At 39.3% G+C, this 17118-nt stretch overlaps 1 protein-coding gene and 1 pseudogene across 5 annotated transcripts in view; both read right to left on the minus strand.

The window, feature by feature from the left end:
- Window positions 1-17118, minus strand: part of RIC1 (RIC1 partner of RAB6A GEF complex) — a 347665-nt gene that overhangs the window by 116214 nt on the left and 214333 nt on the right. For all 5 annotated transcript variants that reach the window (XM_078061221.1, XM_078061220.1, XM_036084159.2 and 2 more), the window contains exon 2: window positions 6704-6811. Coding sequence is in view for 3 of the 5 variants with exons in the window: in XM_036084159.2 (XP_035940052.2) it covers window positions 6704-6811 (108 nt within the window). In the remaining 2 variants the exon portion in view is untranslated. The remainder of the gene's footprint in view (window positions 1-6703; window positions 6812-17118) is intronic.
- LOC118530584 (glyceraldehyde-3-phosphate dehydrogenase pseudogene) lies at window positions 12324-13433 on the minus strand (annotated as a pseudogene).

A 17118-nucleotide genomic window follows, 5' to 3' on the forward strand; every position in this document is an offset into this window, starting at 1 on the left:
AGGAAGCACAGAGAACCCCTCTCAAAATCAATAAAAATAGGTCAACACCCCGACATCTAATAGTAAAACTTACGAGTCTCAGAGACAAAGAGAAAATCCTGAAAGCAGCTCGGGAGAAGAGATACATAACCTACAATGGTAGAAACATTAGATTGGCAACAGACCTATCCACAGAGACCTGGCAGACCAGAAAGGACTGGCAGGATATATTCAGAGCACTAAATGAGAAAAATATGCAGCCAAGAATACTATATCCAGCTAGGCTGTCATTGAAAATAGAAGGAGAGAGAAAAAGCTTCCAGGACAAACAAAAACTAAAGGAATTTACAAACACGAAACCAGCCCTACAAGAAATCTTGAAAGGGGTCCTCTAAGCAAAGAGAGAGCCTAAAAGCAACATAGACCAGAAAGGAACACAGACAATATACAGTAACAGTCACCTTACAGGCAATACAATGGCACTAAATTCATATCTTTCAATAGTTACCCTGAATGTAAATGGGCTAAATGCCCCAATCAAAAGACACAGGCTATCAGATTGGATTAAAAAACAAGACCCATCGATATGCTGTCTGCAAGAGACTCATTTTAGACCCAAAGACACCCCCAGATTGAAAGTGAGGGGGTGGAAAACCATTTACCATGCTAATGGACACCAAAAGAAAGCTGGGGTGGCAATCCTTATATCAGACAAATTAGATTTTAAACCAAAGACTGTAATAAGAGATGAGGAAGGACACTATATCATACTTAAAGGGTCTATCCAACAAGAAGATCTAACAACTGTAAATATCTATGCCCCTAACATGGGAGCAGCCAATTATATAAGCCAATTAATAACAAAAGCAAAGAAACACATTGACAACAATACAATAATAGTGGGGGACTTTAACACCCCCCTCACTGAAATGGACAGATCGTCTAAGCAAAAGATCAACAAGGAAATAAAAGACTTTAAATGACACACTGGACCAAATGGACTTCACAGACATATTCAGGACATTCCATCCCAAAGCAACGGAATACACATTCTTCTCTAGTGCCCATGGAACATTCTCCAGAATCGATCACATCCTAGGTCATAAATCAGGTCTCAACAGGTACCAAAAGACTGGGATCATTCCCTGCCTATTTTCAGACCACAATGCTTTGAAACTAGAACTCAATCACAAGAGGAAAGTCGGAAAGAACTCAAATACATGGAGGCTAAAGAGCATCCTACTAAAGAATGAATGGGTCAACCAGGAAATTAAAGAAGAATTTAAAAAATTCATGGAAACCAATGAAAATGAAAACACAACTATTCAAAATCTTCGGGATGCAGCAAAGGCAGTCCTAAGAGGAAAGTATATAGCAATACAAGCCTTTCTCAAGAAACAAGAAAGATCTCAAGTACACAACCTAACCCTACACCTAAAGGAGCTGGAGAAAGAATAGCAAATAAAGCCTAAACCCAGCAGGAGAAGAGAAATCATAAAGATCAGAGCAGAAATCAATGAAATAGAAACAAAAAGAACAGTAGAACAGATCAACGAAACCAGGAGCTGGTTCTTTGAAGGAATTAACAAGATTGATAAACCCCTGGCCAGACTTATCAAAAAGAAAAGAGAAATGACCCAAATCAACAAAACCATGAATGAAAGAGGAGAGATCACAACCAACACCAAAGAAATACAAACAATTATAAGAACATATTATGAGCAACTCTATGCCAGCAAATTAGATAACCTGGAAGAAATGGATGCATTCCTAGAGATGTATCAACTACCAAAACTGAACCAGGAAGAAAGAGAAAACCTGAACAGACCTATAACCACTAAGGAAATTGAAGCAGTCATCAAAAATCTCCCAAAAAACAAAAGCCCAGGGCCAGATGGCTTCCCAGGGGAATTCTACCAAACATTTCAAGAAGAATTAATACCTATTCTTCTGAAACTGTTCCAAAAAATAGAAATGGAAGGAAAACTTCCAAACTCATTTTATGAGGCCACCATTACCTTGATCCCAAAACCTGACAAAGACCCCATCAAAAAGGAGAATTACAGACCAATATCCCTGATGAACATGGATGCAAAAATTCTGACCAAAACACTAGCCAATAGGATCCAACAGTACATTAAAAGGATTATTCACCACGACCAAGTGGGATTTATCCCTGGGCTGCAAGGTTGGTTCAACATCCGGAAATCAATCAACGTGATACAGTATATTAATAAAAGAAAGAACAAGAATCATATGATCCTCTCAATAGATGCAGAAAAAGCATTTGACAAAGTACAGCATCCTTTCTTGATCAAAACTCTTCAGAGTATAGGGATCGAGGGTACATACCTCAATATCATAAAAGCCATCTATGAAAAACCTACAGCGAATATCATTCTCAATGGGGAAAAACTGAGAGCTTTCCCCCTAAGGTCAGGAACGCAGCAGGGATGTCCACTATCACCACTGCTATTCAACATAGTATTAGAAGTCCTAGCCACAGCAATCAGACAACAAAAAGAAATCAAAGGCATCCAAATCAGCAAAGAAGAAGTCAAACTCTCACTCTTTGCAGACGATATCATACTTTATGTGGAAAACCCCAAAGACTCCACCCCAAAACTGCTAGGACTCATACAGGAATTCAGTAAAGTGGCAGGATATAAAATCAATGCACAGAAGTCAGTGGCATTCCTATACACCAACAACAAGACAGAAGAAAGAGAAATTAAGGAGTCGATCCCATTTACAATTGCACCCAAAACCATAAGATACCTAGGCATAAATCTAACCAAACTGGCAAAGGATCTGTACTCAGAAAACTATAAAATACTCATGAAAGAAATTGAGGAAGACACAAAGAAATGGAAAAACGTTCCATGCTCATGGATTGGAAGAACAAATATTGTGAAGATGTCAATGCTACCTAGGGCAATCTACACATTCAATGCAATCCCCATCAAAATACCATCCACTTTTTTCAAAGACATGGAACAAATCATCCTAAAATTTGTATGGAACCAGAAAAGACCCCGAATAGCCAGAGGAATGTTCAAAAAGAAAAGCAAAGCTGGCAGCATCACAATTCCGGACTTCCAGCTCTATTACAAAGCTGTCATCATCAAGACAGTATGGACTGGCACAAAAACAGACACACAGATCAATGGAACAGAATAGAGAGCCCAGAAATGGACCCTCAACTCTATGGTCAACTAATCTTTGACAAAGCAGGAAAGAATGTCCAATGGAAAAAAGACAGTCTCTTCAACAAATGGTGTTGGGAAAATTGGACAGCCACATGCAGAAGAATGAAACTGGACCATTTCCTTACACCACACACAAAAATAGACTCCCAATGGTTGAAAGACCTCAATGTGAGACAGGAGTCCATCAAAATCCTAAAGGAGAACACAGGCAGCAACCTCTTCGACCTCAGCTGCAGCAACTTCTTCCTAGAAACATCGCCAAAGGAAGGGAAGCAAGGCCAAAAATGAACTATTGGGACTTCATCAAGATAAAAAGCTTTTGCAAAGCAAACAGTCAACAAAACCAAAAGACAACCGACAGAATGGGAGAAGATATTTGCAAATGACATATCAGATAAAGGGCTAGTATCTAAAATCTATAAAGAACTTATCAAACTCAACACCCAAAGAACAAAGAATCCAATCAAGAAATGGGCAGAAGACATGAACAGACATTTTTCCAAAGAAGACATCCAAATGGCCAACAGACACATGAAAAAGGGCTCAATATCGCTCGGCATCAGGGAAATCCAAATCAAAACCTCAATGAGATACTACCTCACACCAGTCAGAATGGCTAAAATTAACAAGTCAGGAAACAACAGATGTTGGCGGGGATGCGGAGAAAGGGGAACCCTCCTACACTGTTGGTGGGAATGCAAGCTGGTGCAGCCACTCTGGAAAACAGTATGGAGGTTCCTCAAACAGTTGAAAATAGAGCTACCCTATGATTCAGCAATTACACTACTGGGTATTTATCCCAAAGATACAAAAGCAGGAATCCGAAAGGGTACGTGCACCCTGATGTTTACAGCAGCAATGTCCACAATAGCCAAACTGTGGAAAGAGCCAAGATGTCCATCAACAGATGAATGGATAAAAAAGAAGTGGTATATATATACAATGGAATATTATGCAGCCATCAAAAGGAATGAGATCTTGCCATTTGCAACCACATGGATGGAACTGGAGGGTATTATGCTGAGCGAAATAAGTCAAACAGAGAAAGACATGTATCATATGATTTCACTAATATGAGGAATTCTTAATCTCAGGAAACAAACTGAGGGTTGCTGGAGTGGGGGGTGGGGTGGGAGGGATGGGGTGACTGGGTGATGGACACTGGGGAGGGTATGTGCTCTGGTAAGCGCTGTGAATTGTGCAAGACTGTTGAATCTAAGATCTGTACCTCTGAAACAAATAATGCAATATATGTTAGGGAAAAAAAAGAAGATAGCAGGAGGGGAAGAATGAAGGGGGGGAAATCGGAGGGGTAGACGAACCATGAGAGACGATGGACTCTGAAAAACAAACTGAGGGGTCTAGAGGGGAGGGGGGTGGGAGGATGGGTTAGCCTGGTGATGGGTATTGAGGAGGGCACGTTCTGCATGGAGCACTGGGTGTTATGCACAAACAATGAATCATGGAACATTACATCTAAAACTAATGATGTAAATGTATGGGGATTAACATAATAAAAAAATTTTTTTTAAATAAAAAAAAAATAAGTGATCATAGTGTGAAAGCAATCTTTTTTTTTTCTCCCTTAGCGGTCCCAACAGTGGGCTTAAAACATTCAGTAAACCATGCTGGAAACAGATGTGCTGTCCTCCAGGCTCTGCTGTTCCGCTTACAGAGCACAGGCAGAGTAGATTTACCATCACTCTTAAGGGTCCGAGGATTTGAGAAATGATAAAGAAGCACCTGCTACAAGTTAAAAGTCACCAACTGCACTGGCCCCGACAAGACGATCAGCCTGTCCTTGGAAGCTTGGAAGACAGGCACTGACTTCTCCTCTCTAGCCAGGAGTCCTAGATGGCATCTTCTTCCTGTGGGAGGCTCTTGCATCCACACTGAAAATCTGTGGGTCGGTGGAGCCGCCTTCGGTAATGACCTCAGCTCCGTCTTCCGGATCACTTGCCGCAGCTCCTCCATCGGCACCTCTTGCTTCGCCTGCACTTTTACGCCCCGGACATGGCTTCCTTCCTTAAACCTCAGGAGCCCATCTCTGCTAGCTTCAGACTTTGCTTCTGCAGCTTCCTCCCCTCTCTCCGCCTTCACGGAATTGAAGAGAGTCAGGGCCTCGCTCTGGGTTAGGCTGTGGCTGAAGGGAATGTCATGGCTGGCTTGACCTTTTATCCACCAAACGTTCTCCACATCAGCAATAAAGCTGCTTCACTTTCCTATCATTCAAGTGTTCACTGAGGTGGCCCTTTTAATTTCCTTCAGGAGCTTTTCCTTCGCATTCACAACTTGGCTAACTGGCACAAGAGGCCTTAGCTTTCCACATGCCTTCCTCACTAAGCTTTAATCATGTCTAGCTTTTGATGGAAAGTGAGAGGCGTGTGGCTTCTCCTTTCAGGTGAACACTTAGAGACTACCGTAGGGTTATTAATTGGCCTAATTTCAATATAGTTGTTTCTCAGGAAATTGGGAAACCCACAGAGAAGGAGAAAGACAGGGAAAGAATGGGTCAGTAGAACAGTCAGAACACACCCAACATTTATGGATTAAGTTTGCTATCTCATATGGGCACTGTTTGTGGCACCCTAAAACAATTTAAATAGTAACATCATAGATCACTGATCACAAATCACTATAACAAATATAATAATGAAAAAGTCTGAAATACTGTGAGAATTACCAAAATTACCAAACCTTCAATTTGTAAAATATGCAGTAACTGCAAAGCACAATAAAGCAAAGCACACTACAAGTTATGCCTTTACAGTAAATGGAAAAGTACCTAATTTAATCTCTTTCCAGTATACACCGTCTGTATAATTTTGGATGAAACTCACTTCCTCAGCTCTATAATATAACTTCATCTATTATGAAAGATAACAGTATGGACTTCAAAGTGTTAATTTAAAATTTAAATGACATTTTCCACATGTAGTGATTATATAGTACTTACATAGGAGGTGCTCAATAAATGTTAACCATATATGATTGCTATTCAAATTAGGTGATAATGTCAGTCCAAAAAATGACAGTGACAAAACACAGATTGAAAAGGTAAAATTGACCAGATCTAAGCACATTAATGGAACAGAGGAGAAATGCAGAAACAGATCCAAATGGATATGAAAGTTTAACATGACATAAAAACATAAATGCTATCATTTTTGTGAGACATCCTTAAGGATGGAAGGCAGGTCTTAAAACTTAAGCACCCCATGTGAATAGAGATGAAAGCTTTACAATTTTGAATTAGACTTCAAGGACAAAACAGGAAAGTGAAAAGAATAAAGAGAAAAGGATACAGGCACTGTATTAGGGAAAGGAAGAAACAGAAGAATCACAAAAAGATACAGTAAGAGTACCAATAGAAGAATCGGTACAGCAATTCCTATCGCAGAAGATAAATGCTAAGGGTGGGAAAGCCTGAAATGAAGTCATCTAAAAGAATCAAATTTTAATGCAATGTAATGATTTCATATGAAAATACTATTAAAACTGAAAATTCTACTTACTGACACAGCTATCATGGTACTATCTGGCTTCCATTCAGCTTGTTTGTAGGATCCAAACTGAGAAGATGATTTTTCAGGTTCCTTGTAGGTTACAATTAATACACTAGGCTGGAAGGAAAGAGGTTTATTTTATTAGTATCCCATAAAGATATATACAAAACAAATTTAAGATAATTTATCATTGAGTACTCTGAAAATCTAAAAATTCTAAATGTGTATAAAAGATAACAATATAAGCTATCAGCCCTAATTAGCCCGAACAAATCAACTAAAAAGGACCAAAAAGAAAGATGATCTGAAAAGGACTCTATCTATTTAAGTAAATAAAATGATACTAATAACCTTCAAAAACAGAAACAGGCCCAAATGGGTTCACTAGTGAATTCTATCAAATATTTAGGAAGAAATTATACCACCTCTCTGCAATCTATTCCAGAAAACAAAAGCAGAGATTACCTCTTAACTCTTTCTGAGGTCAGCATTGGTCAAAACCAGACAAAAACATTACAAGAATATAAAACAGCAGACCAATATCTCTCATAAACATAGCTGTAAAATTCTCAACAAAATATTAGCAAATCTCATCCAACAATGTTTGAAAAGAATGATACACTACAACCAAGTGGAATTTATTCCAGGTATGCAATGCTGGATCAACATGCAAAACCAATTAATGTAATCCATTACACATCAACAGGCTAAAGAAGAAAAAACCACATGATCACACCAATAGATGCAGAAAAAGAACTTGACAAAATGCAGTACCCATTTATGATAAAAACTCTCGGTAAACTAAGAATAAGGGGAACTTCTTCGATCTGACAAAGAATACCTACAGAGAACCTATAACTAACATCATACTCACTGGTAAGAAACTAGAAGCTTTCCTGCTAAACTCAGGAACAAGGTAAAGACATTCCCTCTCATCACTCCTTTTCAAAATCACACTGGAAGTCCTTGCTAATGTACTAAGAAAAGGAAATAAAAGATAACAGATTGGGAAGAAAAAAAAGTACAACTTTGTTTATATGTAACACAATTGCCTATATAGAAATTCAAAGGAACCACCAACAAACATGGTAATAACAATGATTAGTAAGATTACAGAATGCAATATTCATATAAAACCCAATTGCCTTTTTATATAACAGCAATGAACAAGCAAATTCAAAATTAACAACACAACAGCATTTCTATTAGCAACCCAAAAAATATTTAGGCTTAAATCTAATAGAATATGTACAAGATACAGAGAAAGAAAACTACAAAACTTTGATGTACAAAATTTAAAATGAACTAAATCAGTGGAGGGATATTCCAAGTTCATGAATGGGAAGATCCAATATTGTCAAGATGTTAGTTCTTACAACTTCAACTACACATTCAACACAATCCAAATCAAAATCACAGCAAGTTATTTCAGAGATATCCACAGGCTGACTCTAAAGTTTATATGGAGAAGCAAAAGACCGAGAATGGCCAACTCAATATTGAAGAAGAACTAAGTTGAAGAACTTGATGCTACTTCAAGACTAACTATAAAGATACAGTAATGAAGACAATGTGGTATTGGCCAAAGAACAGAAAACAGATCAAAAGACCAAATAGCACCAGAAATAGACGCATATAGTCAAGTGACCTTTGACAAAAGAGCAAAGGTAATACAATGGAGAACACATGGTGTTTTCATCAAATGGTGCTGAAACAACTGGACATCCACTTTCTGTAGTATAAGTTCTAAAGGGTCATCTTGTGCTTTCCCTGCCATTGTCCTAGAAGCAGCCATTTTTCCAGGGACCCTGGTCCATTTTTATTAGAGAATGGTATTTAAAAAAGACCTGAGGGCACCTGGGTGGCTCAGTTGGTTAAGCATCTGCTTTTGGCTCAGGTCATGACCCCAGGGGCCTGGGATTGACTCCTGCACTGGGCTCCCTGCTCAGCGGGGAGCCTGCTTCTCCTTCTGCCTGCTGCTCCCCCTGCTTCTGCACTCTCTCACTGTCAAATAAATAAAATCTTTTTAAAAAATTAAAGTAAAATAAAAAACAAGATCTGGAAAACAAGATGCATACTGGTAGTGGGGTGTCACTGCTTCTAGGTCCTCTCAGCAAACACAGTAGGATACAAACTTATACTAAACCATATATGACCACATTACCTCTCTTTCCTTCTATATATACATATGTATATATTTTCATACAGAAACACTGGAGGATAATCAAGCACAATGTGGTTTCTTCTAGCCTCTCTCCCTTACTTGTCATTTTTTTTTTGTTATCATTTCATATAATTAATTCAGCTCTTTGTTCAACTCTACTATATGCACAGACTAGTTTGCAACTGCTAAGTATATTCCTATAGTAGACAAATTTACCAACTAGAATAGTTTTTATGGCTAACTTCTTTTACATTAGCATTTGGAAAATGTTACACAGGTTTTAAGTGTTCCCTTAAAACCTTTTTTTAATCTCTAAGAGCAAAATACAGAAGTTTCTAAGAAGCTAGCAATATTCCGAATACATTAGAATTGCTAGAAATCAGTTGTTTGTACTTCAAATATCAATTAAAAATTAAAAATCAGTTTCTTGGCAGGAGTGACATTGGCAAGATGGGACAGCAGGAAACTCTGGACTCTCCTCCCCCCAAAAAATACATATATTCAGGAACACTTCACAAAAAAATTCCCTTTGGTGAGAAATCTAGAAACTAATAACAGAAAGGCACCTGAAGGCTGGATGAACACAAAATCAGACTCATCAAAGCTGCCAGGGTGATATGGGACACCCTCCTGCCAGAAGCCCCACCACCAACACAGAATAAAACCCTCCACCTCCATCTTCTTCTTGGGAAGAAGAGCCCACAAGTCCAATGCCACAACTTTTCTGGGGGCTGTCCAAAGGGAGGGAAGAGGGTCTGTCTTGCCTTCCATGAGGCACTGATAAGACCTGGCATAATCTAGCCGTAAGGGAGGTTGTGAGAGCAGAAACAGAGTTTGGGCTAGCAGTTGCCATAGCCCCTCCCTGATTCAGCACAGAGCTAACGAATGGGGGGGGGGGCGGGAAACAGCTTTCACCATCTCCGTAGGGAGAAAAAGAGTTGGATGGAGCATAGGACCATCCAACTTTTCTGAAGGACACCTCAGGAATGGCTTCAGTTCATTTGTTACAGTGCACTGAGGGGATTCAGCATACCCTAAACACTTGTCAGCCCCCCCCCACACACACATACACACACACACACACACACACACACACACACACACACAAAAGAAGTGTGCTGGACTAGCATGAAGATTTGAGAGGTCACCAGAATCTCTGGCCAGACTGATTGGGGGGGGGGGTCATCTTCTAATACATGAGACCAGTCCATGAAGAGTGGGACTGGTAACTGTTCTGTCTAATGCACAGACACCAAGAGAGTCAAGGAAAATGAAGAAACAGATCAATGTGTTCCAAACAAAGGAAAGAAGACAAAGCTCCAGAAACAGACCCAAATGAACCACAGATATATGACTTACCAGAAAGATAATTCAAAATAACCATCGTAAAAATGTTCACTGAGATTGGAAGAACAATGGAGGAGCAAAGTGAGAATTTCAACAAAGAGAAAATATACAATAGTACCAAAAAGAAATCATAAAGCTGAAAAATATAACTGAAATAAAAAATTCAATAGAGAGGTTCAACAGAAGACTAGATCAAGCAGAAGAAAGGATCAGCAAACTCTAATAAAGGTTACTGGAAATTATTCAATCACAAGACCAATAAGAAAAAAAAGAATACAGAAAGCTTAAGGAACTTATGGGACACCAAAAAGCAAACCAATATATGCGTAACAGAAAAAGAGAAAGAGAAATGACCTGAAAGCTTATTCAAAATAATGTCTGAAAAATTCCCAAATCTGAGGAGGAAATGGACATACAGATCCAGGAAGCCCAAAGAAACCTAAAGAAGAGAAACTCAAAGAAACACACACTGAGAACAATTAGGATCTAACTGTCAAAAGTAAAAGCAGTGAGAATTTTGAAAGCACAAGGAAAAGGCAACTTGTCATGTACAAAGGAACCCCCGTAAGACTAAAAGTGGGTTTCTCAGCAGAAACCCTGCAGCCCAGAAGGATGTGGGATGAAGAGCTGAAAGAAAAAAAGCTGCCAACTAAGAATACTATACCCAGTAATAGTGTCCTTCAAAAATGAAGGAAAGATAGTCTTTCCTAAACAAACAAAAGCTGAGGGAGTTCATCACCACTAGACTTGCTTACCAAAAATCATATTAGATTTAAGAACATACATAGGCTGAAAGTGACAGGATGAAAAAGATACTCCATGCAAACAGTAACCAAAGGAGAGCAGAGAAGATTTTATCAGACAAAAGTGACTTTAAGTCAAAAAGTGTCAAAAAAGAAAAAAGACATTACATAATAATAAAAGGGTAAATCCACCAGGAAGACCTAACAATTATAAATATATAGACACAGTAGTATATTATGTGTAACATCAGAACATCTAAATAAATAAAGCAATTATGTGCAGAACCGAATAAAGAAGTAAACAGCAATACAATAGTAGGGCATTTTAATATCCCACTTCCAGTAATGGATAGAACATAGAGACAAAAATCTATGAAGAAACTGAAGACTTGAACAACACTACAGGTCAAGTGAAGCTAACACGTATGTACAGAACTTTTTTTTTTAATTTTATTTTATTATGTTACGTTAGTCACCATACATTACATTAGTTTTTGATGTAGTGTTCCATGATTCGTTGTTTGCGTATAACACCCAATGCTCCATGCAATACGTGCCCTCCTTAATACCCATCACCAGGCTAACCCATTCCCCCACCCCCCTCCCCTCTAAAACCCTCACTTTGTTTCTCAGAGTCCATAGTCTCTCATGGTTCACTTCCCCTCCGATTCCCCCTCCCTTCATTTTTCCCTTCCTAGTACCTTTTTTTTTTTTTTTTTTAACATATAATGTATTATTTGTTTCAGAGGTACAGGTCTGTGATTCATCAGTCTTACACAATTCACAGCAAAAACCATAGCACGTATCCTCCTCTGTGTCCATCACTCAGCCCGTCCCATCCCGCCCACCCCCCACCACTCCAGCAACCCTTAGTTTGTTTCTTAAGATTAAAAGTCTCTTATGGTTTGTCTCCCTCTCCAGTTTCATCGTTTCATCTTGTTTCATTTTTTTCCTCCCTTCCCCTATGATCCTGTGTCGTTTCTCAAATTCCTCATATCAGTGAGATTATATGATACTTGTCTTTCTCTGATTGACTTATTTCGCTTAGCATAATACCCTCTAGTTCCATCCACATCATTGCAAATGGCAAGACTGTTTTTTTGATGGCTGCATAATATTCCACTGTGTGTGTGTGTGTGTGTGTGTGTGTGTGTGTGTGTATACCACCTTTTTTTTTTTTTTTTTGGCTGGGTACAGTATATTTTATTGATGGTACATGACAAGGTAGGGCTCCCCAAGCCCTTCCCCTTCTTCAGGGGGTCTGGGATGGAAACGGTGGAGGTCAGGAGATTCTCGTGTTTTGGGGGATAAGTTGGGGCAGGGACTCCCCAGCAGTTGAGGGCCTCTCTCTTCCTCTTACTCTCGCTGGGGCTGGTGGTCCAGGGGGTTCTTACTCCTTGGAGGCCATGTGGACCATAAGGTCCACCAGCCGGCTGCTATAGCCAAATTCATGGTCATACCAGGAAATGAGCTTGACAAAGTGGTCACTGAGAGCAATGCCAGCCCCGGCATCGGAGGTGGAGGAGTGGGTGTCACTGTTAAAGTCGCAGGAGACAACCTGGTCCTCAGCGTACCCCAGGATGCCCTTGAGGAGGCCCTCTGATGCCTGCTTCACCACCTTCCTTCTTGATGTCGTATTTGGCAGCTTTCTCCAGGTGGCAGGTCAGATCCACGACGGACACGTTGGGGGTGGGGACACGAAAGGCCATGCCAGTGAGCTTCCCGTTCAGCTCAGGGATGACCTTGCCCACAGCCTTGGCAGCACCAGTGGAAGCAGGGATGATGTTCTGGGCAGCCCCTCGGCCATCACACCACAGCTTCCCAGAGGGGCCGTCCATGGTCTTCTGGGTGGCAGTGATGGCATGGACGGTGGTCATGGATCCCTCCACGATGCCGAAGTTGTCATGGATGACCTTGGCCAGAGGAGCCAAGCAGTTGGTGGTGCAGGAGGCACTGCTGACAGTCTTGAGGGAGTTGTCATACTTCTCACGATTCACATCCATCACGAACATGGGGGCATCGGAAGAGGGAGCAGAGATCATTACCCTCTTGACCCCACCCTTCAAGTGAGCCCCAGCCTTCTCCATGGTGGTGAAGACCCCAGTGGACTCCACAACATACTCAGCATCAGCATCACCCCATTTGATGTTGGCAGGATCTAGCTCCTGGAAGATGGAGATGGACTTTCCATTGATGACAAGCTTCCCGTTCTCAGCCTTGACTGTGCCGTGGCATTTGCCATGGGTGGAATCATACTGGAACATGTAGACCATGTAGTTGAAATCAATGAAGGGGTCACTGATGGCGACAATATCCACTTTGCCAGAGTTAAAAGCAGCCCTGGTGACCAGGCGCCCAATACGGCCAAATCCGTTCACTCTGACCTTCACCATCGTGTCTCGGGGACGCGGCTGGCACTGCACCAGAAGATGCGGCTGTCTGTCGAACGGGGAGGAGCAGAGAGCCTATATACCACCTCTTCTTTATCCATTCATCTGTTGATGGATATCTGGGCTCTTTCCATAGTTTGGCTATTGTGGACATTGCTGCTATAAACATCGGGGTGCACGTACCCCTTCAGATCACATTTGTATCTTTGGGGTAAATACCCAGTAGTGCAATTGCTGGATCATAGGGTAGCCCTGTTTTCAACCTTTTGAAGAACCTCCATACTGTTTTCCAGAGTGGCTGCACCAGCTTGCTTTCCCACCAACAGTGTAGGAGGGTTCCCCTTTCTCCACATCCTCGCCAACATCTGTCGTTTCCTGACTTGTTAATTTTAGCCATTCTGACTGGTGTGAGGTAGTATCTCATTGAGGTTTTGATTTGGATTTCCCTGATGCCGAGCGATGTTGAGCACTTTTTCATGTGTCTGTTGGCCATTTGGATGTCTTCTTTGGAAAAATGTCTGTTCATGTCTTCTGCCCATTTCTTGATTGGATTCTTTGTTCTTTGGGTGTTGAGTTTGATAAGTTCTTTATAGATTTTTGATATTAGCCCTTTATCTGATATGTCATTTGCAAATATCTTCTCCCATTCTGTCGGTTGTCTTTTGGTTTTGTTGACTGTTTGCTTTGCAAAAGCTTTTTATCTTGATGAAGTCCCAATAGTTCATTTTTGCCCTTGCTTCCCTTGCCTTTGGCGATGTTTCTAGGAAGAAGTTGCTGCGGCTGAGGTCGAAGAGTTTGCTGCCTTTGTTCTCCTCGAGGATTTTGCTGGATTCCTGTTTCACATTGAGGTCTTTCAACCATTTGGAGTCTATTTTTGTGTGTGGTGTAAGGAAATGGTCCAGTTTCATTCTTCTGCATGTGGCTGTCCAATTTTCCCAACACCATTTGTTGAAGAGACTGTCTTTTTTCCATTGGACATTCTTTCCTGCTTTGTCAAAGATTAGTTGACCATAGAGTTGAGGGTCCATTTCTGGGCTCTCTATTCTGTTCCATTGATCTATGTGTCTGTTTTTGTGCCAGTACTACACTGTCTTGATTACAACTTTGTAATAGAGCTGGAAGTCCGGAATTGTGATGCTGCCAGCTTTGCTTTTCTTTTTGAACATTCCTCTGGCTATTTGGGGTCTTTTCTGGTTCCATACAAATTTTAGGATTATTGTTTCCAGCTCTGTGAAAAAAATTGATGGTATTTTGATAGAGATTGCACTAAACGTGCAGATTGCTCTAGGTAACATAGACATTTTCACAATATTTTTTCTTCCAATCCATGAGCATGGAACCTTGTTCCATTTCTTTGTGTCTTCCTCAATTTCTTTCACAACTATTTTGTAGTTTTCTGAGTACAGATCCTTTGCCTCTTTGGTTAGATTTATTCCTAGGTATCTTATGGTTTTGGGTGCAATTGTAAATGGGATCGACTCCTTAATTTCTCTATACACATTCTTCTTAAGCACACATGGAACATTCATCAGGATAAATCACATGTTAGATCACAAAACAAGTCTTAAATTTAAGACGAAATCACATCAACTATCTTTTCTGACCACAATGGAATGAAACTAAAATTCAACAGGGAAAAAATAGGAAGGGAGGGAGGGAGGGAGGGAGGAGGGTAAGGGAGAGAGAGAGAGATAAAAGGAAAGAGAAAGAAAGCTAGCTCACAAATCTGTGGAAATTAAACACACCCTTGAACAACAACAAATGTGTCAAAGAAGAAATCAAAAAGGAAATTAGAAAATACCTGAAACAAGCCTAAAATACAATGGGATACAGCAAAAGCAGTAAAGAAAGGAGTTTATAAGCAATAAATGTCTACATTAAGACTGAAGATTTAGAATCAACCTAATTTAAAACCTCAGGGAACTAGAGAAAGAACAAACTAAGTCCAAAATCAACAGAAAGGAAGAATGAAAACAGTAAAGAGCAAAAGTAAATGAAACAAAGGATAGTAAAACAATAGGAAAAAAAGTTTTTTGAAAAGATAAATCGACAAAATTTCAGCTAGACAATTAAAAAGAAAAAAGAAAAAACTCAAAACCAACATAAAGAAATACAAAAGAAGACAGTACAACTGCTACCACAAAAACACAAAAGATCACAAAGATAACTATAAACAACTCTATGCCAGCAAACAGGACAACACCGAAGAAACAGGAAAATTCCTAGAATACACAACCTATCAAGATTGCATCATGAAGAAACAGAAAATCTGAAAAGACTCATAACTAGTATGCAGATTGAATCTGTTATCAAAAACCTCCCAACAAAGAAAAGCCCAGGACCAGATGGCTTCACTGGTAAATTCTACCAAACATTTAATGAAGAATTAATGCCAATCCTTCTCAAACTCTACCAAAATATTGAAGCAGCAGGAACACTTTCAATCTCATTTTATGAGGCCTGCAGTACACTGATACAAATCCAGATAAAGGTACTACTAGAAAAGAAAATCATAGGTCACTATCTCTGAATACAGATGCAAAAATCTCAATGAATTAGTAGAAAACTGAATTCAACAGCACATAAAATTAAAAAAAAAATCACATACCACAACCAAATTTCATTTATATTCTTGGGATGCAAGTATGGGTCAACATACAAAAATCAATTAATGTAATACACCATGTTATCAGAATAAAGGATAAAAGGCACATAATCATCTCAATAGATGAAAAAGTATGTGACAAAATTCAACACCCTTTCAGAAGAAAAACTTTTAAACTACAAATAAAAGCAAAGTACTTCAACATAAAAAAAGGCCATTTAAGACCTATAGCTAAATCATACCCAACAGTGAAAAATTGAAAGATTCTCCTCTAAGATCAAGAACAAGTCCAGGATGCCTAACACCACCTCCATCCAACATAATAATGGAAGTCCTAGCCAGAGCAATTAGTTAAGAGAAAGAAATAAAAAGCATCCAAGTCAGAAAGGAAGAAGTAAAAACTGTCTCTGTTTGCAAACAATATGATCTTATGTGAAGAAAACACTAACGATTCCATTTTAAAGAAATTAATAAAGGAATTAGGCATACAAAAATCAACTGCATTTCTATACACTTAACAATGAGCTATCTGAAAAGGGATTTAGGGAAACAATCCTATTATAATAGCACCAAAAGTAGTAAAATCTTAGGATCAAAGAACTACAGAGGTGAAAGACTTGTACACTAAAAACTACAAAACACTGATATAAGAAATTTTAAAAAATGGGAAGACATCCCATGTTCATGAATTAGAAGACTTAATGTTGTTAAAATGTCCCATACTACCCAAAGCAATCTACAAATTCAATGCAATCCCTATCAAAATCACAATGGTACATTTTAGAGAAGTAGAAAAAAATTCTTAAATTCATATGGAGCCAGAAAAGACTTCAAATAGCCAAGTCAATCATGAGCAAGAACAAAACTAGAGGCATCACACTTCTTGATTTCTAAATATACTACAAAACTACAGTAATTTAAACAGTATGGTTATGGCATAATGACAGACATAAGCCAATGAAACAGTAGAGAGCCCAGAAATAAATGCACAAGAGCAGGTCAACTGATCTTCAACAGGGTTCTAAGTATACACAATGGAAAAAGTATAGTCTCATTAACAAATAGTGCTGGAAAAATTGGACAACCACATGCAAAAGAATAAAACTGGACCTTTATCTAATAGGATATACAAAAATCAACTCAAAATGGATTAAAGACTTAAAGGTACCACTTGA

Source organism: Halichoerus grypus, chromosome 14 (genome assembly GCF_964656455.1).
Source record: "Halichoerus grypus chromosome 14, mHalGry1.hap1.1, whole genome shotgun sequence".
Classification (NCBI taxonomy): Eukaryota; Metazoa; Chordata; class Mammalia; order Carnivora; family Phocidae; genus Halichoerus; species Halichoerus grypus.